This window comes from Mesoplodon mirus, assembly GCF_964341445.2.
Source record: "Mesoplodon mirus genome assembly, chromosome: 2".
In the NCBI taxonomy this organism is placed as follows: domain Eukaryota; kingdom Metazoa; phylum Chordata; class Mammalia; order Artiodactyla; family Ziphiidae; genus Mesoplodon; species Mesoplodon mirus.
In genome coordinates this window covers 13,815,693-13,839,021 of record NC_138977.1, presented here as the reverse complement: position 1 = coordinate 13,839,021, position 23,329 = coordinate 13,815,693, and the positions used below count along the sequence as shown (strand labels likewise).

The window sequence follows — 23,329 nt, the reverse complement described above, 5'->3', positions numbered from 1 at the left end:
TGGGTTATTGAGTTGCTTATAAAAAAATTTAAGGGGGCTTCCCTGGTGGCGCAGTGGTTGAGAGTCCGCCTGCCGATGCAGGGGATACGGGTTCGTGCCCCGGTCCGGGAAGATCCCACGTGTCTCGGAGCGGCTGGGCCCGTGAGCCATGGCCGCTGAGCCTGCGCGTCCGGAGCCTGTGCTCCACAACGGGAGAGGCCACAACAGTGAGAGGCCCGCGTACCGCGAAAAAAAAAAAAAAAAAAAAAAAAAAATTTAAGGGAAAAATATTGCTAACTCAGAGATTGATTGGATAGACCCAGATTACATAAACAGGCTGCTGGAAACAGATGGAAGGACTTTTCATATTTCGGACATTTTTGTTGTAACTTAGAATAAATATGTTGAGGGATTAGATATTGACTGGACTAATTTTGTGAATGAGAAATAGTTTCCTTTCTTTAGAGGGCAAAAATGCTGCAGTGCCTCTTAAGAAGTATCAAACCATTAATCCAAGCCGACCTTTATTTTTACTTGGTGTCAATGACTACACTATCCAGATGTAATTCTTATTAAAAAAAAAAAAGGACCTTTTAATATCAGCAGTCAGCACCATATTTTCAACCTAAGAAAAACAAAAAACCTCATATTAATCTGGTTTTATGAACTTGGGTAATTTTAAATATACAAAGGAAAAAACTTCAAATGCCTTCAAAGAATGAATGCGTCTTTATCTGACAACTACATATGTTAAACAATGGACTACTTTCTCTTCTTTTTTATTTTTGTCTATAACAGATATGACTGTGAGATACTGTAGTCAAATTAATTTTCTTGTCTGTTGGTTAACATCACAACGTCAAAGAAAATTTTCCATATTCAAACAGAGACGGTAACATGCAATTTTTTCCCTAGAAGGGTCTGTGTTCTATTTTCACTCACAAGAAGTCTATACTTATGTAAAATAAGCTTTTCCCCTAGGCATGTAACATTGCCCAGAGACACAGAACTCAGTAAGAGAAAGTTCGTCTTTAAAACCTTTGAAAACTGTAGTGGTCAGTGGACCTGTAGGTCTCAGACAAGTTATTCCTAACAGAACTTCTCTCCAAGGACAATATTTTTTAATCTATGAATTTGCTATTTTCCCAGATACATAACATTATGATATCTAGGATGTCAGTAAAATACATGAAAATACAGAAGAAAAATTTAAAAATTATCATATCAACCAGCTTAGGAACCCTAAAATGTCACTGGTTGTTTACCCTAAGCATAGCTAAGTTTTTTAGGTTGATTACCTGTGATCTGGGGTTTTAGAAAAGTTCAAAGAGTAGAACTTTTAAATTGGGTCCAAACCATTCAGAATAACTCATAACATAGAGGAGTTACTAAATTTTGGTGGGTCCCTATATTCCAAAAAATAATACATGAGCTATGAACCTAGGAAACTCAAGGGACACAATACCAGGTGCATCAGATTTAATGGTTTAAATTAGTTCATAATACAAAGCACCAGTTCCCAAAGTATGGCCCCAGGCCAGTAGCAACAGCAACTGTGGGGAACCTGTTAGAGATGCAAATTCTCAGGGCCCCGCTCCAGACCTACTGAATCAGAGACTCGGGGGGTGAGGGCGGGCTTCTGTTTTGAACCAGCTGTGCTGGTGATCTGATGCAGGCTCAAGTCTGAGAACCACAGGTACAAAAGAGGGCTCCGAGTCTGCAACAAAAATTACACAGGTAACAATGACTATTTCCCACTCTTCCCTGCCACTGACCAAGTGAGAAACAGAATTCTTCAAAGAATATTGGCACTGATTTAGTGCACAGAACAATTCCCTTTGTCCTTCCCTGTGTCGAGGCCAAAGGGATCTGAAGTGATATAAATGTCCCAGGGATGGGAGGGGGTGAGAGTGGCTCAAGCCCCAGGGGGTCCACAGGCAGTCTTCAGGGAGATGTGGCCGTGAACATCAGTGGCTTTCAGACTCTTTAAGCCACAACTCATAGTACATACACACGTGGGTTTAGGACAGAAACAAAAGTTGCCCTAATTATGATACACTCCAATCATTTCTATTATTTTGTTAAAAAATGTTGGTTGTGGCCAATTATCTTCACAACCTACTTGAGTGTTGCAACCCAAAGACTGAAAAAAGGCTACCCTAGATCACAAAATTTTCACCCACAGTCTGTGGAAAAGGGTAACACTTGTGAAATGATCCACAAAGTTTGTATTTATTTATATATATGGATATTTCTGTGCAAGGGGCTTCATAGCTTCTGGCAGATTGTCAAAGCAATAGGTAACATTTGAGAAGTTAGGATGCACTGATCTAGGTCTTCAAAAAGGACAGCGGACAGGAATTAGGATTTCTGCTGCTTCATGACCCCTGCGGCTCCCTGAAAACTCATGTGGATGAGATTGGGAAGGGTCCTCAGACCCATCCTCCACCCCATACAAGACCCACAAGGGACCCTCTCTGTTAGAGAAGGGAGCGACTGATATTTGAGTGGACCTTCTACTTTACAGAGGAATGGCAACGCCAGACAAACAGTGCACCCATTGCTCCTGGGGCCATGATTCAGGATTTGTGCAAAGGGCGGCAGGATGAAGAAAGTCCAATCAAACTCAAGTCCCTATTTGTCTTCTATGTTCAGCAGAGATTAGTGGCTGCCAAAAGCCAGATTATTTTACTTCGGTTGCTGGAAGTGAGGGCTATGGTCAGCTGACCTGCTGGGATTAGCAAGAAAGATGTGACACGGGATTCCCCCCACTCCTCCCCATGGCCACTGAGATGACGATCCAGACTTAAACAGGGCTGATATTAGGTCCGTCGGCGCCTGTACGTCTTTGCTGGTTGTTAAACCACCGAAATACTTCCGTACCTTTGGTAAAGAACAGCTGCTCCAGTCCCACTCCCACCGCCACCCCGCCCCCGCCCCGGGCCCACCAGGACCTCTCTGGGGCCCAGCAACCCAAAGGTTAACGCCTGGGATTCTGATTGGTTGGCATCATCAGTTCTTAAATATTTTTAATATTACCTGGACACAAACACAGCAGCCGTGGCATTGTCACTGGCTCTACATTCACTTACACTTGCCCACTGGAAGGGATACAATGGCAGAGGTGTGCACCGGCCTCACCTTGAAACTGGGCGACCTGCTGCACTGGGTACGGGTTGCGCGGCCGCTGGAGGTGCTGCCGGGGTAACTGCGGCGGCTGCAGCTGCTGAAACGATAGGACAAGGAGGGCCGGGGGGCGGGGCGGGAGGAGGCGCACAGTTAGATCTCCTGGCTGTTCTGAGGAAGCGGTTTTCAAAAACTGAACTCTGTACTGAAGACTAACACGCATACAGGTCAGGGCACAAGCGTGTAGCATCCATGCCCCGTGCGACGGATTTTCACAAAGGAACACGCTCGTGGGTCGAGACGCAGAATGCTGCTAGAAGCCCCTCCTGCCCGTTCCCAGCCACTGCTCTTCCCCTGACCCGTGGGCGCACCATCCCAGCCTAGCAACAGGTTAGTTACATCTGCTTCTGTGCTTCAGGGAAGTGGCCTGAGACAATGTACTTGAGCCTGTTTTCTGGAGTCTGGCTTCTTGCATTCATCGCGTTTGGGAGCTCCGTCCACGGTGATGCCTGCAGTGGGGTCCATTCATGCTCACTGTCGAGTGGTATTCCCCCCATAAGAACAGCCCACGATGCCTTTGCCCGTGCCATAGGGGTGGCTGTTCAGGGTGCTTCTGGTTTCCGGCTGTCAGAGCCCCGCCTCTGCTGCAAACACCCTCGGTGCACACCTGCGGCATTTCTGCCCTGTGGACTTGCTGGCTTCTGAGGGAGGTGTAGCCAGGGAGGCAGTTCTGACTTTGCTTTTCCGACATCAGCCTGCGTGCTTTCCTCAGCACGGTGGGTACCGAGCTCAAACGGACAAGCAGCTAACTTTTTTTTTTTTTTTTTTTGCGGTACGTGCGCCTCTCACTGTTGTGGCCTCTCCCGTTGCGGAGCACAGGCTCCGGACGCGCAGGCTCAGCGGCCATGGCTCACGGGCCCAGCCGCTCCGCGGCATGTGGGATCTTCCCGGACCGGGGCACGAACCTGTGTCCCCTGCACCGGCAGGCGGACTCTCAACCACTGCGCCACCAGGGAAGCCCTAACTTTTAATGACCTAAAACAGATGCTTCGGGTATAGGAAGATGGGATTCTCAGGGCCTATTAAAAAAAAGGCTCATTTTATTCCCAGGAAGCCACCCTGCCTGCAAAATACATCTCCACAAGCCAAACATACAGCATTTACTGCCTTGAGGAAACCGCGTGGGATTCCACGTACACCAGGAACCAGGAGGCCTGCGTTTTAGGTTTTCCTCTTCCAGTCACGGGGCTTCTGCACTGCCGGCACACTGTTACCAATATACAGGGAAGGCTATTATGATCATTATCATGCTGTATGTGAAAAGGGAGAGAAGAGAAGAGTGAGGTGCAAAGAGCAAAGAAAGGGGTTTTCGTTCTGGGTCTGCCGTCAAGGAGCTGCGTGACCTTCGGCATGTCATCTAACCTCCTCTGCAGCTGTGGAATATGCATCAAGCACCTTTCATCTGCAAGGGCTAGGAAAACAGACAAGGGCCCCGCCCTTTACAGTGTTCATTATAAAAATAACACACATTGACCACTTCTTAACACATGTGTTTATTTCTATTTTTTCTCTTGTTTTTGTTCCTGGGCAGCTCTGTAATTTTCCTTTTCTTTCTTTTTCTTGACAAGGCCAGCCAGCACTGGCAACCAAAGAAAAGAAGGGCCTCTGTTCACCCCATCCTGTGGTGTTTTGCACGAAACCGTTGAAATGAATTAATTGTATAGACACAGCGTAGACAAGAAACCATGCTAATCTTTTAGGCAGCAATCTAAGAACATTACTGAGAGTAAGGTGAGCATTTAAAAGCTTCTCAGAAGCCAAACTTCCCATATTATGTAAGAATTTAACTGTCCCACTTACAGCTGGGCATCAGCCCTGGGGTGGCCTGGGGTGGACTGTCGGTCAGCAGTCAGGGGGCCCAGGTGCCAGTCCTGGCCCTGCCCCTCTCTAGCTCTGCGATCTCTGAAAAAAATAACGTAAGCTCCCTGGTCTCAGTCTCCTCGTGTGTAAAATAAAGGGACTTCATGATCCTCAATGTTTCTTTCAGATCCAAAATTCCAGATTCCGTTGACCCTTTGTGAATGGGTGGGATTTGACACGCTCTGTGCTCTTGAGAATTACACATTAAATGTTAATTCACACCTGCTTTCAACTTGCTCTGTTCTGATTTCTAAGTCCACTGAGAACCATTTGAAAGTTCCCAAAGATATGCAAGATATCCCCGGTCTTTCTGTTTTCCCTCACATGTCCTTTCCGGAAACCCAAAGTGTTCCCAGTACGCTGTTGGCAAAATTGAAAGTGTTAGGATGCCTTCACTGCCGCTGCAGGGACCAAGGAAATCAGCTTGGCGTTGATACGGCCACATTCAACCTCAAAAGTGTAGGCATCAATAAGCACTTTCCCCAGGTGCAGGTGAGATGCTACATCCCTCTGACTTACTTCTGGGCTAGTCCCACAGGATGGCTGGCACGTGTGGCTGCAGCTCTTACGCTACCTCCCGTGACACCAGGGTCCAGTGGCAGATCCACACCTTGTGCAGTTTCCGAAGGGTTTTACACTCATGACTCACGTTGAGCATCAGGAGGAAGGCTGGGAGATTAGGAAAACCTTATTTGGCAGATGAGGAGAGAGGTTAGGTGGTTTTTCCAAAATCATACCGTAAGCAAAGGATGTGACCCAGAGTGAACTGTTCTTTCCTTGGTTCCTCTTCAGCTCCCGGCACACACAGTCGTTAAGGAATTATACTCATTTTTTTTTGCAGTTTCCCATTTCCTCATCTCTTCTGAGGAGCCCTATGTCTGTCTTTCTGTGTCCCGGGTTCTGAGGGGTCCCACACTCTCTCACCTCATGGTCTGTGGGCACCATCCTGTGAAAGCAATGCTCCCGGTCTCCTGCCTTCCCCCTCATTCCCGGGGTTGGCTGACCTTGCCAAGAGGGGACACCCCTGGGCTGGCACAGCTGAGTTTGGCCTGGTTACCCCGACTCCCCCTTGTGTCTTGGTCACAGCACAGACATCAAAGACCATCTCTCCAAGGATCAGGCACACCTGAAATTTCCTGGGATTGGCTGAGGGGCGGATTTGCAGAGCCCAGCTTCCCCTCGGCAGCTCCATTTATCACTGTCTGAGAGATACGAGCGTGGCTCCTTGTCACACACCTTATGCAGGGTGAGAGGGATAGAGGTTTGTTTGTACAAGAGATGCCAGGCAGCTGACTGACCTCAGTAAAAAGGGAGATAATTACACAGCTGTTCAAGAACAAAAGCGAACAAGGGAACATAAGTGAACTGTGCTCAACAGTACAATTTTTCTATTTGGGGGATGACTGGTGTTACTTTGAACTGCTGCCCTTGGTTTACTAAGGACTTCGACGTGTCTTGTGTCCTACACAGCCTCTCCTATAGATATGGTGGAGGATGCTTAATACATTTCCGAAATTCTGATCCTATTAGGAACATTCTAGAAGGGTAATTGTGGGCCTTGAGCCTTAGATGACAGCCTCACGTCTCCTATAATAGAAGGGTGAGACGTGCTGGAGAGGCCCCCACGGGAGGCATCCAGGGACTCCTGGGGAAGTCCTCAGGCCTCTCCCGAGATAACACGAAATCAGGCAATGGCATCTCGAAAAACAAAACCCACTGAAACTGAGAGGAGTCGCCCGCATGGAAGGCTTTCTTTCAAAGCTGGAGGAATTATATATGTCAAGGGTTGTCAAAGATGCCTAAGGCAAAGCTTTCTCTGTGTTAGGCCTTTAACTCAAACATTTCCTGAGCTGTGTTCAAAGCTGCTGGGAATTTTCTCCAGTTGGCACCCTTCCTGTGACCCCGAGTTCAGGCTTCCAGGTAGTTCTGTGGGCCCTATTATTCTGCTATTGTTCCTGTTCCATTGTTCGTAACCAATTCTGTAAGAATTCTTCTCAGTCCCTCCTCCTGACACTTTCCTCCAAGAAGCAAAGTTCTCTGAATTATTTTTTTTCTTCATGCTGGAAATGTCAGAATTTACGAAGAATGTGAGCCAGCCCCCTTCCGCCCTTGCCCCCCATGCTGATTCTACAGACCCCGGTACCAGAAGCCAGAAGAAAAGAGCCAGACTTGAACCGAAGAACGGTCTCTGGCAATTGGGTCTTCAAATGGATGGCTGAAGCCTGTCTTTTCAGAACAAACTAATTCATGCTAAGAAAAAGCCTAACTAACGGAAAGGTCTACATTCTGCAGGTTCTTCTGTGATCTCAGGAAATGCTGGCTTGTGAATTTCTCTTTTTTTTTTTTTTTTTTGCGGTACGCGAGCCTCTCACCGCTGTGACCTCTCCCGTTGCGGAGCACAGGCTCCGGACGCGCAGGCTCGGCGGCCATGGCTCACGGGCCCAGCCGCTCCGCGGCATGTGGGATCCTCCCGGACCGGGGCACGAACCCGCGTCCCCTGCGTCGGCAGGCGGACTCTCAGTCACTGCGCCACCAGGGAAGCCCCTGGCTTGTGAATTTCTTGATGAAGGACATGAACTGAGACCCCCTCACAGACACCAGGCACTGAATAAGCGTTTGCCGAACGAATGAATCACACCACGGGCGTGACTTACCTGCTCTGCCAGAATCTGCTGCTGCTGCTGCCTGTGCTCCCGCAGGAACTGTTGCTTCTGCTGCTCCATCAGCTGAGCCCGCTGATCAATGAGCATCTGCTTCATGAGGGCTGCCTGGGGCTGGCTGCCCAGGAAGCTGGGCCCCGCGGGACCGGCTCCGGAGACCATGCCGCCTGAGCCCGGGGGCACGGAGGACTGCATGGGGCCCGTGGTCCGGGGAAGCCCGACCGGATGCTGCTCCTGGAAGGACAGGAAGAGAAGAGAATGCAGCCACTCCACATTTGAAGGAAAGCACAGGGGTTAGGGGGAGGGGGTAGGTCCCGGCTTACGGACCTACGGGAGCCCAAGTGGCACACATTCCATTTCCATAAAAAGAACCCAGTGGTCCTCAAACCTGGCCTTACCACAGGTAGGACTGGAGAGGCTACAGGGCGACAGTCATAGAGCACGGCTCTGGGAAAATCTGAGACCAGGTCCAGTCGGTTTCTGACGGGCCTGGCTAAGGAACAAGAACCGCGTTTTCAGCTAACAATCTGTGCTCCTCCAAAGGAAAGGGGATAAGCCCTCGGGTGGGGCTCATTTTAAGTCTGGAAGGAGACATCCTCACCTTACCTCTTCATTCTTACTGCCTGCCTGGCTAAAATGGGCTTTTTAGCTAGTAGGAGAGACATTTACAGAAGACTGCTGGAGTTGATTCATCAGCAGATTGCTATCTGATGAAATTCTAATTAATTGTGACATTTGAAAGCTTTGACATGTGTAAAAAAAAAAAAGCCTGCTAGTGAGAATTGGTGAGAATTAGGAGTGTGTTACCCTGACCAAAGATACGAAATCTCCCAACACCTTTAAAGACAGAATTGGGTCTCAGGTGTCTGGGATAACTTAAACGTGGGGGGTTGAATTGGGTCTCTTGATTCTATAATTATGTGTCAGTCAAATCAAATCACATGATGGCAACTTTTAAGGACTGGTCCTTAAGGAACAGGAGGTAAAGTGTTAGAGAACTCCTCACACACAGCCCAAGCCACTACTTGGAGACTGTACTCAGAGGGGAAATAACAGCCCGACGGTGTAGACCACTGGGGAAAAACAGCTGATGGGAAAAGCAGGTGTGTGACCTTAAGATGTAGTTTCTCGATGCTTCTTTTCCTGTTCATTCTATCAAGCATAGCTGGTAATGGCAAAGTATTGTCTGAACATTTCACAGAAAGGTTTCTTTTAATTCACTGAAGTTTCAAGTAATTAATCTGAACAAAGAGAAGCTGCTGTCTGAGAGGTACACAAGTTAAATGGGTATACGTGTAAGGACATACACAGTCATATCGTGAGGCACGATTATGAGACTTAGATCATGAGAAGTGAATGTGAATAACTACAGTATTTAAATTTTTGTATCCAGTTAAACTGGATTAAAAAAAATTTCCTCATTGTAAAATCTAGATATTCTTTTTTTCCACACTGGTTATTATTTCCAGTTATATGGGGTGAAGGAAATTAAGACGACACCGATATATACAGGCAAGTGACTACCTTAAATGGATGTGGAGTTATCAAATTTTATTTGCAATGGTATTTCCATCGTTATTAATGCATTCCTTCATTAATGCATGCAACTAGCCTGCTTTGTGAACAACATGTATTTTATCCGCCTCTTCTGAGCCATCCTATATGAAAAACAGGGTGCAGTCAAACTGGATTTTAATATTTGTCCTCTTTGTGTTGGTACAGTCAATCATGTGGGCAGTTTCCTCTCAAAACAGAGAGTTTTGTTTGACACAGCTCCTAGAGACGCAGCCCTGCACTGGAGCCCCCGTAGCCTGGGCTTGTTGGACCCCCTTCCCGCTACTGTGTGGAGCTCAGCCATTCACGGTCTTCCTTCCAGGTACACCGAAACCGCATCTTCAGGGACTCTTCGTCCCTCCCATCAGCACCCAAACAAAACAAAACAAGCAAAACAAACAAACAACCAAACCAAACCCCATTACTCCTCTCATCTGGGAAACAACAGCTCAAGAAGTTTTGGTTAGTCAGTGCGGTGGCCCAGGTCACACAGTTAGTAAATGGAAGAGCCAGAACTTGCAGAACTGGAACACTGATTTTGAGTCTAAATTCAGGATTCCTTCCACAAGCATAGGCCTTTCCCAGACGATGGGTCCATGGTGCCAAGTGTGTGCCTAAGAATTGCCTGTAGACTAAATATATAGTGTGTCTCCCATAAATACACTGTGTTCTATTTTTCAAATGTTAAGTGTGGTGTGACTGAAATTAAAACTTTTTGTCTTTGTGTATTTTCTCTGTACATAGACAATTATTAGGTAGAGAGCTATGAGATATTAATGTTAATAAAAAGACCTTATACTCAGCAATGCCTGGAACTTTATGCCACCAAAAAGTTTACTTTAGGGCTGACCCCTGCAGAGGTCACGGTATTTCACTCTTTCATTTCCCCCCCAAACTTGCTACCTGTTTTCCAAACCCTTCCTTCCAATGGGATGAAGCTGTTTCTTGCCACCTTTGGAGACAAGTGGCTGATTGACTTAATACTTTAACAAACGAATTCACACGGACGTGCAGATAGTTGACCAATCAGCGAAAATACAGATATACAGTTTTTTTTCTGTGTATTTCAGAATATTTGATATTTTCCAATTTTGATAATGTGAAGGGAGTTGAAAAGAAAATGAGACCCAAGGGAAGATCAAGTTCTCTTTGGCTTGGTTTTATGAGAGGACTGGGCTGGGCTGGCCCTGTTTATCTTCGTACACTTTGAGATATTCTTGTCCTGTGAGACTAGCCCTCAAGTACCCGGTGAGCTTGCCCAGGAGCCATAAGTAGTGACGTGTTGCTCTCCCAGCCTTCTCTCCACCCAGAAAGAAAGAGAGAGGCAAATGAGCTGAGGATGTAGATTCATCTAAGCCTATCTAGTCCCTGTCTTCCTAGACCAAAAAGAAATACAAGTCCGCCACTTTTCAAGAGTTCAATTTACGCCACTTCCCTTTTAAGAAACACCTACACTGGTATCTGTTTTTGCTAACTGGAAGAAATCTGAAGAGGATTTTCGCTTTTACCAAAGAAGGTGAAAATCTAAGATAGCGTTCAGTGTTTGTTTTGCAGAGTGACTGTAGAGACAGCAGGCGCCTCCAGCAACAAGAGGGGCGCCACCAAGCGCCTTCCCCAGGAACTACACTCAGCGTCAAGCTGCCATAGCTTTGAACTGTGTGAGCATCTGTGCTCTATTTATTTCGCACATTCTTAGCAAGATGTGTCCTAAGGTGCTTGCTTCTTCACTGTAAGCCATTTCGGCTTAGGAAAGGTTTCCTAGGAAAGCTCTACTTTCAGATGGGGCGGGGTGTTGCTGAACTTCAAAAGCACAGTGGGTAAAACCCTTCCCAAAGGGACAGTCTGGTTATTACCCCCCAGGATTATGTATTTCCCCCAATGGTTCTCTCTCAAAGATTTTGCTTTCAGGTTTCTCACCGAAGACCTGAAGACCGAGAGGCAGGAGGGTTATGTGCACTTTTAAAGGACTGCCCTCCCTATGAAACATTTGTGAGCCTAGGTTGATACACCTTTCCCAACCAGCTCTGCTGCATTCAACAGCAGGTGAGTGACACCCAGAGCCCCAGCCTCAGGTGTGTATGCCAAGTGTGAAGACGCGCCCAGTGACACCTTACACATTGAGCTGGCTGAGGCCATTAGCGGATGCATATGACACGGTGGCTTTTAACCCCCAGTCTAAGAGGGCTTAATGGGCATCAGCCTGTCGAATTTCAGAATTTCAAGCCCCCGCTTTTGTTTCTAAGGAGGACACACACTGTGCGTGCAATCAGAGAAAACCAGGCCGGGCTTTCGACACCAGAAATGTAATGCCTTGAAGCCAAATGATGCAGTATTTTTAGTTTTAATTACTAGCTTGTTCTCCACTCCACCCCCTGCCCAACGACCTCCCTTGCCTTCTACCCAGAATCTTAATTCAGCCTCTTCCTCTCAGAAATCCAATTGACTACATAGATCTTCATTACTCCCCAAAGCTCTCACTCTTCAGTAAATTTTAAAGGGAGGGGGGAAAAAAATCAAAACCAGTGAAACTATTTTACATACCTTCTCTTCCAGGGAAGAGATCTTAGCAATTTTCTAAGGGCTGGAGATAGGTAAGAGGTGTAAAAAACACCCTAATTCCCCCACAGAGGCAGTTTTTACTTCAAAAAGCAGCTGTGGTAAAAATCTCTCAAGAGTAGCCAGCTGTTTATTTATAAATCTGTGCGTACGGAAGCTTTATTTTCTCTTACGTGTTTTCAAGAACATGCCTTGTGTTGGGGTGAGAGGGACCGGGGTTGCTGGCGGTGGACCAAAGACTGCTGACTCCTTGGAGGGGGGATTGCAAGAGGCTTCCGGCGGTGATGGGGACTGGGCTGCCGGGGCTTGGTGGAGAACTGGCTGGAGGACGCTCAGGGCTTCGGCCTTTTTTCAGGTGCTCTCGTCGGGGGAAACAAGGAACAGCTGCTGTTCCTCCTCGGCCCCAGCAGATGGTGGTGTCAGCCCAGTCCTCGCCGCCAGCCCGCCCGCTCCGCCCGCGCGGCGTGTCCCCCCCGCCCCCCTCCCAGCCTGCAGATGGCTTAATCAGGACTCGCCTTCCTCCCCCCACCCGGTCCCCCCGGCCCCGCGCGTCTGGGCTAACGCTACGAGCGTGGAGCCAGGCAGTCAAGTGTTACTGCGTATAGCAGGTAGCCTGGCAACTGAGAGCATAATACCGAGCAGATGGTGTGCGCACGGCGTGATGGACATCACACACGACAGCCTGAGACAATCCAGGAATTCCCTGGTGACTCGAGGCCCTCTTTACACAAAATGAGTTCTCTCTCCAGTGCCGTGTATCTCTGGGGTTATCTCCCTCCTCTCTCCGACTGACACTGAACTGGTTTCTTATTACTGACCTTGCTGCCAGCCCGAGGGGAGGGAGATTTCTCGTGTGGGTGGGGGAGGCCGTGGAAGGAAACGGAAGGGCCCGGAGATGGAGGAGGTGATGGGGGCGTTGGCGACCCGAGAGGGGAGGGACAGTGGCGTACCCCAGACCCAGGGGCGGAGTGTCCGAGAGGGTCAGCGTTCCCCGTAACCCGGGCTGCACGAAGCCGGCGCGGTGAGGGCCGCGCCGGGGGCGAGCCTGGGCTTAGTGTCTTTGCCATCGCATGGCTTACGAACAGCCTAAATGAAATTTAGGATTTTACTCAAAAAGTCCCCTGGGGCGTAATTTAGCCTCTCGACTCGAGCCTATATGCTTACAAGTCCTTAGGGGACTCTAAGAAGTCAGGAGTGAGGCCCGTGCGCCCCTACCGGGGCCGAAGATGCGTCTCCGCGCAGGCGTCCTTAACAAAGAAACCGACTAGGCGGTCTGGGCGCGGGCAGGGGAGCGGAGGGAGGGCGTGCGGCGGGCGAGCCGCCCAGGGGCCCCGGGATCCTCGGCCTGCGCGCTGCTCCGCAACCTGGGAGGCCGCTGCGCGCTCCCCGGGGCGCATTTCACCTCCCGCTCCGCACCACGTCGTGTGGGCCGGTCGCCGGCAAGGAAGTGGGAGCCGGAGGGCACTGGGGGAGACAGGAGGGTAGTTCACGGTAGGAAGAAGTAAAATTAATACATAAACAAAAAGCATGTCCCAGAAGACAGACCTGCGCTTTTCACACACACTGAAGTGGATCAATTAAAAAAAAAAAAAAATCCAGCCCCAATGGAATTTTGCCTAGATTCTATACAACAAGCCACTTCTCTGTCCAACCTCTCACCACTGTCGGGGGTCTTCTCCTGCAAAGGTACTGTTCAAGTTTTAAGTTTCAGAAGGAGGAAGTCTTTTCAAAGGTGGAAGCTGACGTTTCACGCAGAACCTCACACTTGTTGGGAAGTTCAGTACATTCATGTCAGAGAATCCGACACCCACTGCAGAGCTGGCTGGAGGCATCCGGCTGTGACTCCCTGGGGCTCAGGTGGTGAACTGGCTTCCTGAGGCTCAAGGGGCCATCTGACCTCTGGGTCTCAGTCCCCACCTCTTCAAACGGAAATCCTATCCATAGGACTCCTCCCTCGACAATGGAAACTTTGGAGATGAATGAGCTACAGAGGGAAAATGGCTAAGAAGGTGCTAAAACGTCTTCCAGTTTAAGTGTGGGCTGTTGGGGAACCATGAGGGCTACATCAGGGGTTCTCAAAGCGTGGTTCCAGGACCAGTACCATTAGCATCACCTGGGAGCTTGTTAGAAATGCAGATTCTCAGGCTCTGCTCCAAGCCTCCTGAACCAGAGTCTTTAGGAGCAATTTAACACGCCCTGCGATAATTACCATGCCCCACGTTTTGAGACCCACTGGGCAAATAATCCTGGTTTATGGGCACTGACTGCAACCTGGGGTATCAGCGCTCTCCGTGATTTGACTGCAAACCCTGCACTTTCAAAAGCAAGTCAGAGTGCTGAGTTACTTAAGTTTCTATTGCCAATTCTTCTGCATTTGGAACAGAACTCTCTAATTTTCAGAGGGCTGTGCAGGCAGTGTAAACTCAAGAATTCCGAAAGGAGCCTATGCCATGATTCTTCCAGAAAGGTCGGTGCTCCTGTAGCTCTGCTCTGGAGGCGCAGCCAAGAGCAAGGAAGGGGTGAAGCCAGTTAAACTCCCTCCCTTACTCAGGGAGGAAGCATCAAACATCACTAGACTTCCCATCCCCTGGTCTGCTATAAGGTAGGAAAGCTATGATTTGAGGAAAGTCCCCTCTTCAAAGAAGAAGAAGACCAGAAGCAACAGTGGAAGAAGACAACTAACACTTATGGGGCACCTACTGTATGCAAAACACTCAGCTCAGTGTTTTCTTCGGTGTACTTAAAACTCATTTTGCTGATTAAAAAGAATCCGAGTCTCTGAGAGGTTAAATAACTTTGCCTGATGTCCCACAGCTGATGGTGGTCTTTGGGATTCTGACTTTTCCACTGACCAGAACATGCATCTGGTCTAAATTGAGCAGACCACCCAAGAGGACTCTGGAATAATGAGAAATGGGAAGGGGTGGGGGGGGAGAGGAATGGGCATAGAATAAAAAGGTAGACACTCGATTGGGATCAAAGGATGAAGCTGAAAGAGCACAAAAATATACATCATTTTTTATATGTTGCCTGATACCCCAAATTAGGATGCCTCTGTGGTATCAACTTTGACATTTAAAGAAAGGGCGTAAGATTAGACCATTCAACCAGAAATGGAAGGAAGAAACAAAATAAAATAAAACCTTAGAATTCTCTTTGAAGTTGATCAAGTGTCAGGGCAGAAACTTGGTTTCAGGATGGTGGCTCCTTTTACAGACTTTCTTTGTGCTTGTCCAGGATAATTTTTCAATGTGGGTTTGGAGAGTTGCTTGTCATAAATTCATAGCAGAGCCCCAGTAGGCCCACCCCAAGATAATCTGCTTCTTCAGCAGATTACTGAAGAAATTTGGATAAAAAAAAGTGTTTTGTGATGTGTCGTGGCTGTGTTGCCAAGACAGTTGAGGTTTGAGGCAGTTTACCGGTTTAGGAAGCTTATCACAGACAGGGCAGTAACTTGGGGCCCAGTGCTAAGCCTGCTAAATGGGTTCAGGAAAGTTCTTTGTTCGGCTTCTAAGAAGGAGCAGTTTACATTGGGGGAAGCCAACAGGCTTGGGTAGAAACTCAGCTCCATCGAGGGTCCCGTGACTGGCACGTAACACATAGCTTGTTATCACTGTTATTGCTATGACCTCTTGATTATGCAGCTTTAGAAAGTCAGGGTGAAGGAAGTGCTATGGCTCTGCTTCTAGCTTAATTCCTAAGATAATGACGTCTAAGACTTTAAACTTGGCTTTCTTTCTAGATTCTCAGTGAGCAGGGTGGCATTCCTACCCGGACTTTTGATTCTTTAACAAATGCATGTTTTGCTGACTTTGCCCCCAATCACGGGGAAAATTTTAAAATATTCTCTAAAAGTATTTTAAAAAGGCAACATTCATTTTTAACACTCACAGGCAACCATGTTAATATTCTGATGTGTCTCTGTGTTTCTTCTCAGCTCCCCACCCAGTGCACTAATATATTTTCCATGCCCATGATCATGGTATATACATGATTGTACCAGTATTTCTTACTAAGTAACATAGGAGAGGTAGAAAGTTCCAGCTTTCCAAATGCTTATAAGCAGTCATTTTCTGGTAGGATATTACCTTATGACAACATTCCTGCAAGGTCTTTAGGTTTCGTTATGAGGCTCCCAGCATCAGCACAGAGCTAGGTCCACGGTTGCAAAACAGAATAAATATTTGCTGAACTGAACTAATTGTCTATGATGAATTGTAGCTTAGACCAAGATCAGGTATGACCAGAGAGGAGGAAAAAAGACAACCCTCATAATGGACTGCTTCTCCAGGCTACCGGAGCTTCTGCTGAAGATGAAAGAAAGGGTTAAAGTTGCTGGTCCAGAGTAAGATGGGAGAGTGCCATCAGCGACAGGAAGGTCAGTTTTTCAAGGACTTACTTGGAGGTAAAAACAACAAAAATACCATTTGTCCTTATCAGTGCTTTGAACATAGTTACCATAGGTTCCTCCAGTGGAAAAACAACTTTGAGGGTTATGCTTTTCCTCTGCCTTTGATGTAAATTATAGAGTCCTTCTGGTCCCTTTGTTGTGATTAATTCCACCACCAAAGCAACTCTAAATTGGTTAGAAGTTCATTAGTGTGCAACAATAGGAGCTTGATTAAATAAATTATGGTACATCCATACCATGAATACTAGGCAGCCAATAAAAATCATTCCTTTTCAGATTATCTAATCAAATAAAAAAAAGCTTACAATATATACAGTGAAGAGAGGAAGAAAAAGCAGTTATTAGAACAGTAGCCACAGAACAATCATGTTAGGGGAGGGTTTTAAGTGATTTTTATTTTCATACTCTTTCAACTTTTCTATTATGAACGTATTACTTCAAATAAATATTAAGTCTCATGCTCTAAAAAACTAAAGTCTTTAAGTTGACAGAAAAAGAAAGAAAAGAAAAAGGGCCTATTTGCTTGGTTTCCAGGAGGCCACAGTTCTGATGTGGAGTGAGGATCTCTTAGTTCCTGAGCAGCTCGTGGCATCTTTGAAGGGGACGTGGCACCAGCCACATCCCTGGGCCTTCCTCCAGGAAGCACCTGACTGTGCCCGGGGAGAGGACTGAAGGCTTCCCAGAGGAAGCGATGTCTTGGAACGGCTCAGGTGACCAAGAGGGGAAGGGGCTCCAGGGTGGAGGAACAGAATGATCAAAGACTTGAGTACATCATACCCTGAAATTCCATCTCTAAGGACTCGTCTCCTGGAACTATTCATAGCTTTGTGCAAAGATTTATCTTGAATAGCGTGAATGGTTTTGAGTAGCAAAAAAAGAAACCACCTAAACGGCCAACATTTAGAGGATTCATTAAACTATAATACAACCTCCCTGCCTCCCTGAAAAAAACCCAAAACCTCATTAAGATTATTTAGGTTCCACAGATCAGGAATGGAACGTAGCGAGTTTGAGAGGGGCTCAGGCTGTATCCGGGATCTGGACTATTTCCACCACTCACACTGTGGGGTGTGCCACAGACATCCTTAACGGGGTAGTTTTCCTGTCAAGACCTGGACATGGCATGAATGTGAACAAACTGGGTTTGGCTACAGATTCAGTAACTAGGCTAGCTTTTCGTTGCTTCAACAAAGAGCCCCCAAGTGCCAGAGAAGGCTCCGAGGGGACTGACATCTTCCAAGAATCCTCTGATGCACCTGGCCAAGCGTCCCTTTGGGCCTCACCCTGCTCTCTGGGTTTTTTTCTCCATTCTAGGCTCGAAACCACAGAGCAGGGTCAGAACCAGCCCAGCCTTTAGAGTTTAAGAACTTGTGAGATGAGTGAAAACCGCTGTTGACCTGTATAGGCAGTCTCCTCTACAGGGCTTAAGAAAACCCAGCCCAGGGGCTTGAGACCTGCCCCACAGAGGTGGATACCGCATCTGCCCGCATCCAAGTGACCACTGTCCCGACACGACTGCAAGTGGTTTGTCAGTGGCTCCAGGAACTAGGCTTTTTACCCATACGCCTGCTGCCTTTGTTTCCCCCTTGATTTAAACATCGAGAGGGGGAAGGAGTCTCAACTGTCTTCAGCCGAGCTGCTGGGAAATCTTTCCTCCCGAGCTACTGTTCCCCCATGCTGTACCTTTCTCTTTCATTGCCCCTTCCCCCCTCCCCTTTCTGATGAAGTCATCACAGCCAAGACTGCATAACTGCTGCAGAGACCTATCTTGTGTTATACTGGGAGTCAGGCCAATGTTTCCGTTTACAGCCAAGAGCACCACCATGCTGCCAAATGGCGCTCTCTGCTGCAGCCACTACAAGACAGGAAGAAGGGAAGGAAGGCTTGGAGCTGGAGGGCTTGCTGTGCAGAGAAGGTTTGGGCACATCCTCCATGCTCTCCATCAGCCTTGGGAGGGTGGCTCAGGGATGCTCCATCTGAATGCCTGGGAAGAGCCACTTCCACAAAGTGGTCCCCCTATTCCCCCTGGCCCCCAGGAGACGCTGCCAGAGGGAGGGTCCGTGTCAGCCTGCTCTGCTGGTTTTCTCACGGTTGAACCTGTCTGTGGGCAAACCAGGTGTGATCACAGCGAGGCTCTGGAGGAGGACAGCCCTCACCACAGCCCTGAGAGCAGAGCTAAGCCAGCCGTCGTGGTGGGGTTACAGGAGGCCATGAGAAAGGAGAAAGAAGAGGAGGAACATTTAGAAATCTGGGGCTGGTGCTTTACACACTTAGAGATTTGGGCTGAGAACCAGGTTCTTAGAGTAAGCAAGTCTAGGACAGGGGCTCACACTGGGTCAGGGAGGGCCGATGGGCAGGTAGTGATGGGGGGCCACTGACCCCTAGGCCTTACGTCCACAGTGGTCTTCCAGTTCAGATCATCAGATATATTCTTTCTTTTTTTTTTTTTCTTTTGGCTGCTGCATGCAGCATGTGAGATCTTACTTCCCAGATCAGGGATCCAACCTGTGCCCCCTGCAGTGGAAGCATGGAGTCTTAACCACTGGACCACCAGGGAAGTGCCCAAGATCCTTAGATATATTCTTCACACAAGGTTTTACAGGGGGTCACTGAGAAACCCTGATATGATTGAAAGGTACCTCCTATTTTATGGCTTAAGTTGTGTCCTGTAACTAGATCACACTGCTCTAAGTCCATTATGAATTAATATTCTTCATTAAGTCCTGTGTTTATCTTGTGAATGATATAATTACACCAGACTGTGTTTTTTCTTAAATAAACTTTGCTTTCTTTTTTTAAAAAAAATATCTTAAAAAAAAAAAAAAAGATACAAAAGACCCCGAATAGCCAAAGCATCTTGAGGGAGAAAAACGGAGCTGGAGGAATCAGACTCCCTGACTTCAGATATTATAAAGCTACAGTAATCAAGACAACATGGTACTGGCACAAAAACAGAAATATAGATCAATGGAACAGGATAGAAAGCCCAGAGGTAAACCCACGCACCTATGGTCAACTAATCTATGACAAAGGAGGCAGGAATGTACAGTGGAGAAAAGACAGCCTCTTCAATAAGTGGTGCTGGGAAGACTGGACAGCTACATGTAAAAGAATGAAATTAGAACACTCCCCAACACCATACACAACAATAAACTCAAAATTGATTCGAGACCTAAATGTAAGACCAGACACTATAAAACTCTTAGAGGAAAACATAGGAAGAACACTCTTTGACATAAATCACAGTAAGATCTTTTTTGATCCACCTCCTAGAGTAATGGAAATAAAAACAAAAATAAACAAATGGGACCTAATGAAACTTCAAAGCTTTTGCAAAGCAAAGAAAACTATAAACAAGATGAAAAGACAACCCTCAGAATGGGAGAAAATATTTGCAAATGAATCAACGGACAAAGGATTAATCTCCAAAATATATAAACAGCTCATGCAGCTCAATACTAAAAAAACAAACAACTCATTCCAAAAATGGGCAGAAGACCTAAATAGACATTTCCAAAGAAGACATACAGATGGCCAAGAGGCACATGAAAAGATGCTCAACATCACTAATTATTAGAGAAATGCAAATCAAAACAATGAGGTATCACCTCACACCAGTTAGAATGGGCATCATCAGAAAATCTACAGACAACAAATGCTGGAGAGGGTGTGGAGAAAAGGGAACCCTCTTGCACTGTTGGTGGGAATGTAAATTGACACAGCCACTATGGAGAACAGTATCGAGGTTCCTTAAAAAACTAAAAATAGAATTACCATATGACCCAGCAATCCCACTACTGGGCATATACCCAGAGAAAACCATAATTCAAAAGGACACATGCACCCCAAAGTTCATTGCAGCACTATCTACAATAGCCAGGACATAGAAGCAACCTAAATGCCCATTGACAGACAAATGGATAAAGAAGATGTGGTACATATATACAATGGAATATTACTCAGCCATAATAAGGAACAAAATTCGGTCACTTGTAGAGATGTGGATGGATCTAGAGACTGTCATACAGAGTGAAGTAAGTCAGAAAGAGAACAACAAATACCGTATATTAACGCATAAATGTGGAACCTAGAAAAATGGTACAGATGGACCAGTTTGCAGGGCAGAAATTGAAACACAGATGTAGAGAACAAACGTATGGACACCAAGGGGGGAAAGTGGTGGTGGGATGAATTGGGAGATTGGGATTGACATGTATACACTGATGTGTATAAAATGGATGACTAATAAGAACCTGCTGTATAAAAAAATACATAAAATTCAAAATTCAAAAAAAAAAAAGAAAACATATGAGATGCCTCTGCTGCTTTAAAAAAAATAAAAAAACCTTATTGGCATTTCTTCCGTTTGTAAATACACCTGGTGACTCCAAAAAACAAACGTGGTCCAGGCCTTTTGTTAACTTTGAGAAGAGTTGGGGACAAACTGGGATAAAAATAGCCTTAGAAGGAGTATGGGCCTCCAAGGGACTTTCCTCCATCACAGTGAACAGAGCTACACACACACACACACACACACACACACACACACACACACACACACACACACACACACACACACACACACACACACACACACACACACACACACACACACACACACACACACACACACACACACACACACACACACACACAGTAACCTAGATAAAGGAACCTGGAAGCAATCAGAAGCCAACCTTTCCACAGATCTTAAACTTTTCACTCATTTTACCAAAACTTCTCTCAGGTAGCGTGATTCAACAGTGCTTGGCATATAGCAAGTGCTCATAAATGTTTGCAATCATTATCATCAATATTAATAATCATGAGGTATTAGAAACTTTAGGCAGTGCCTATAAGTTCAGCTCATATTTTGTTCTTTCTTAATGGTCAGATCAGTTCCTCATCCTTCTGGAGAAAAAAAATCCCTGTTCACAAATGACCACCTTTCGTTTAGGATAAAAATTAAGTTGGTAACTAAATATGGAACTAGACCCTGGAATGAGGGTGAAGTTTATGTGAAACTTTCATTTTCGTGAGGAATAAATCCATTCGTGTTGGCAACAGCAATAGAGGCCTTCTAAGATGGGGGTTATGGGCCACAAATCTTTTGCCCCACACATCCCCTCTAAAAGCCTAAGTATTTTTGCTTAAACATCTGGAAGGTATCACCAGTTTCCTATTCCTTTCTACCAGAAGCTAAAGCCTGGTCTGACCCCCTTACCATAATGTCATCACAAATGCCCAGCCCTCCCCACTTTCCCCCGAAGTTGCTTGTGTTAATTCTTCCTCTAGTTTAGCCCCTCTGCTTCCCAGATCCGGTCACCTTTACAACGTACACGGGATTCACCTAAACCTGCACAGCTCCTTTAAGAGCTTCCACAACTGCATCTTCTCTCCAAGTTGACTGCTCCTAGGAAGGTCAGGCTGATTGATGCTGGAGTAGGACTAGCAGATCTAACTTGCTGCTCAGGGTATTTGTCAACCCGGGAAAGCTACCCCAGCCTTGAGGAGCCTATTTCTGCACTTTACCTTTTGACCATTTCTCTAATACACGCTTAGTTTCTTTTACGTTGGTCCAACTAATTTGCTTTACTTTCTCTTCTTTATCCTCCCCCTATCTTCATAGAGAATTTCTCAATCAGAAATGATGAAATCCTTCCAAGTCAACCAAACCTTTTCTGGGAGCTGAGATGGAGTATAAATGGCTGGAAGCCTTTATACACAGGGGTGGGGATGACGAACCTCTGAATTCAACTTTAAGTCTGTCTCACGTCCCCATCATGTGACACACAGGAAAAGACAGCGAGAGTAAGATTTCCTTCTTTATTTACCTTAGGTTCTCAGGGCTTAATTTTTACGGAAGTTTACTTTTTATGTAGGGCCCAGTGAACACTACCTCTTAATTCATATTTAGAAGCATGTAAAACAGGCTGACAAGGCCAATCTTTCATTCCTTTTTGGATATAGTAGTAGAGAATTTCCCAGCAAAGAAGGAAGCCACTGAGTCCCCATTAGCCAGTAAACATAAGCCCTCAGGAGTGGATGTCCATGTACAGTCTTCCCTGTGTATCTTCAGGGGGTACCAGGACCCCCCTGTGGATACCCAAATCCATGGATGCTCAAGTCCCTTATATAAAATGGCGTATTTGCACATAACCTATGCACACCCTCCCGTATACTTTAAATCATCTCTAGATGACTTATAATACCTAATACAATGTAAATGCTATGAAAATAGTTGTAAATACAATGTAAGTACTATGTCAATAGTTGTCAGGCACAGCAAATTCAGGTTTTGCTTTTTGGAACTTTCTGGAATTTTTTTTCTGAATATTTCTTATCTGTGTTTGGTTGAATCTGCAGATTCAGAATCCGTGGATTTGGAGGGCTGACTATACAGAATGCTGAAAGATATCTCACAACATGGAGAGGCCATCCCCTGCCACAGGGCCCAGCCACGTCACCACGGAAATACCTGGGGCTGTTGCCGGGTCCCCCTCGCTCTCAGCATGTCCCAGAGGCTCACTGGGGACAGAGCCCCAATATATCCCGTAGTCAGATGCACAGACACCCTGGGTAGGAAGCTAGAGAGGTCTGGAATACTCTGATTCACTTTCTGCTAAGGGACTCAGATATGGAAGGGTGATGAGGTCAGTAAGATATATTGCCAAGGCTGCTAAACTAACGGAAGTTCAGGGATCTGGTTCAAGAACGTGGAGCCTCATGCCCGTCACTGGACATCATGGCACAAGCCGGAGTGCCATTTTCAGTTCAATTTCCAGGTCTCAGAATTGATTAGTCCTAGAGAATCCTCGGCCACAGGTAAAACCAACAAACCAACCAACAAAACAAAAAAGCAAACAACTGACCTGTTTAATCAAATACCAAAAACCCATGGGCATGGGTTGTGTTTACAACTTCACTTTGATTTTACGTGCAGTAGAATACTACAGTTCCATGCCCAAAATGGAAGCCCACCGAGAAAACAAGCATACACCACAAACCCTTCACCCGTAGTTGGAGCTCTAGAACATCATGCGTGGAATGTATAATTTGCCATTAAAGTTTTCTTTCAATTCAGATATAAGATCCCACTTTTAAAAAAGTTTTGAGGGGTTTC

At 46.4% G+C, this 23,329-nt stretch overlaps 1 protein-coding gene across 2 annotated transcripts in view; it reads right to left on the bottom strand.

Annotated features, from left to right (window-relative positions):
• Positions 1–23,329, bottom strand: part of MAML3 (mastermind like transcriptional coactivator 3) — a 439,331-nt gene that overhangs the window by 5,229 nt on the left and 410,773 nt on the right. The window contains exons 3-4 of one of the 2 annotated variants that reach the window (XM_082644936.1): positions 7,680–7,919; positions 3,121–3,205 (exon numbers count right to left, since the gene is read on the bottom strand). In XM_082644936.1, coding sequence (XP_082501062.1) covers positions 3,121–3,205; positions 7,680–7,919 — 325 coding nt within the window. The remainder of the gene's footprint in view (positions 1–3,120; positions 3,206–7,679; positions 7,920–23,329) is intronic. The other variant, XM_082644937.1, reaches the window with a different exon arrangement.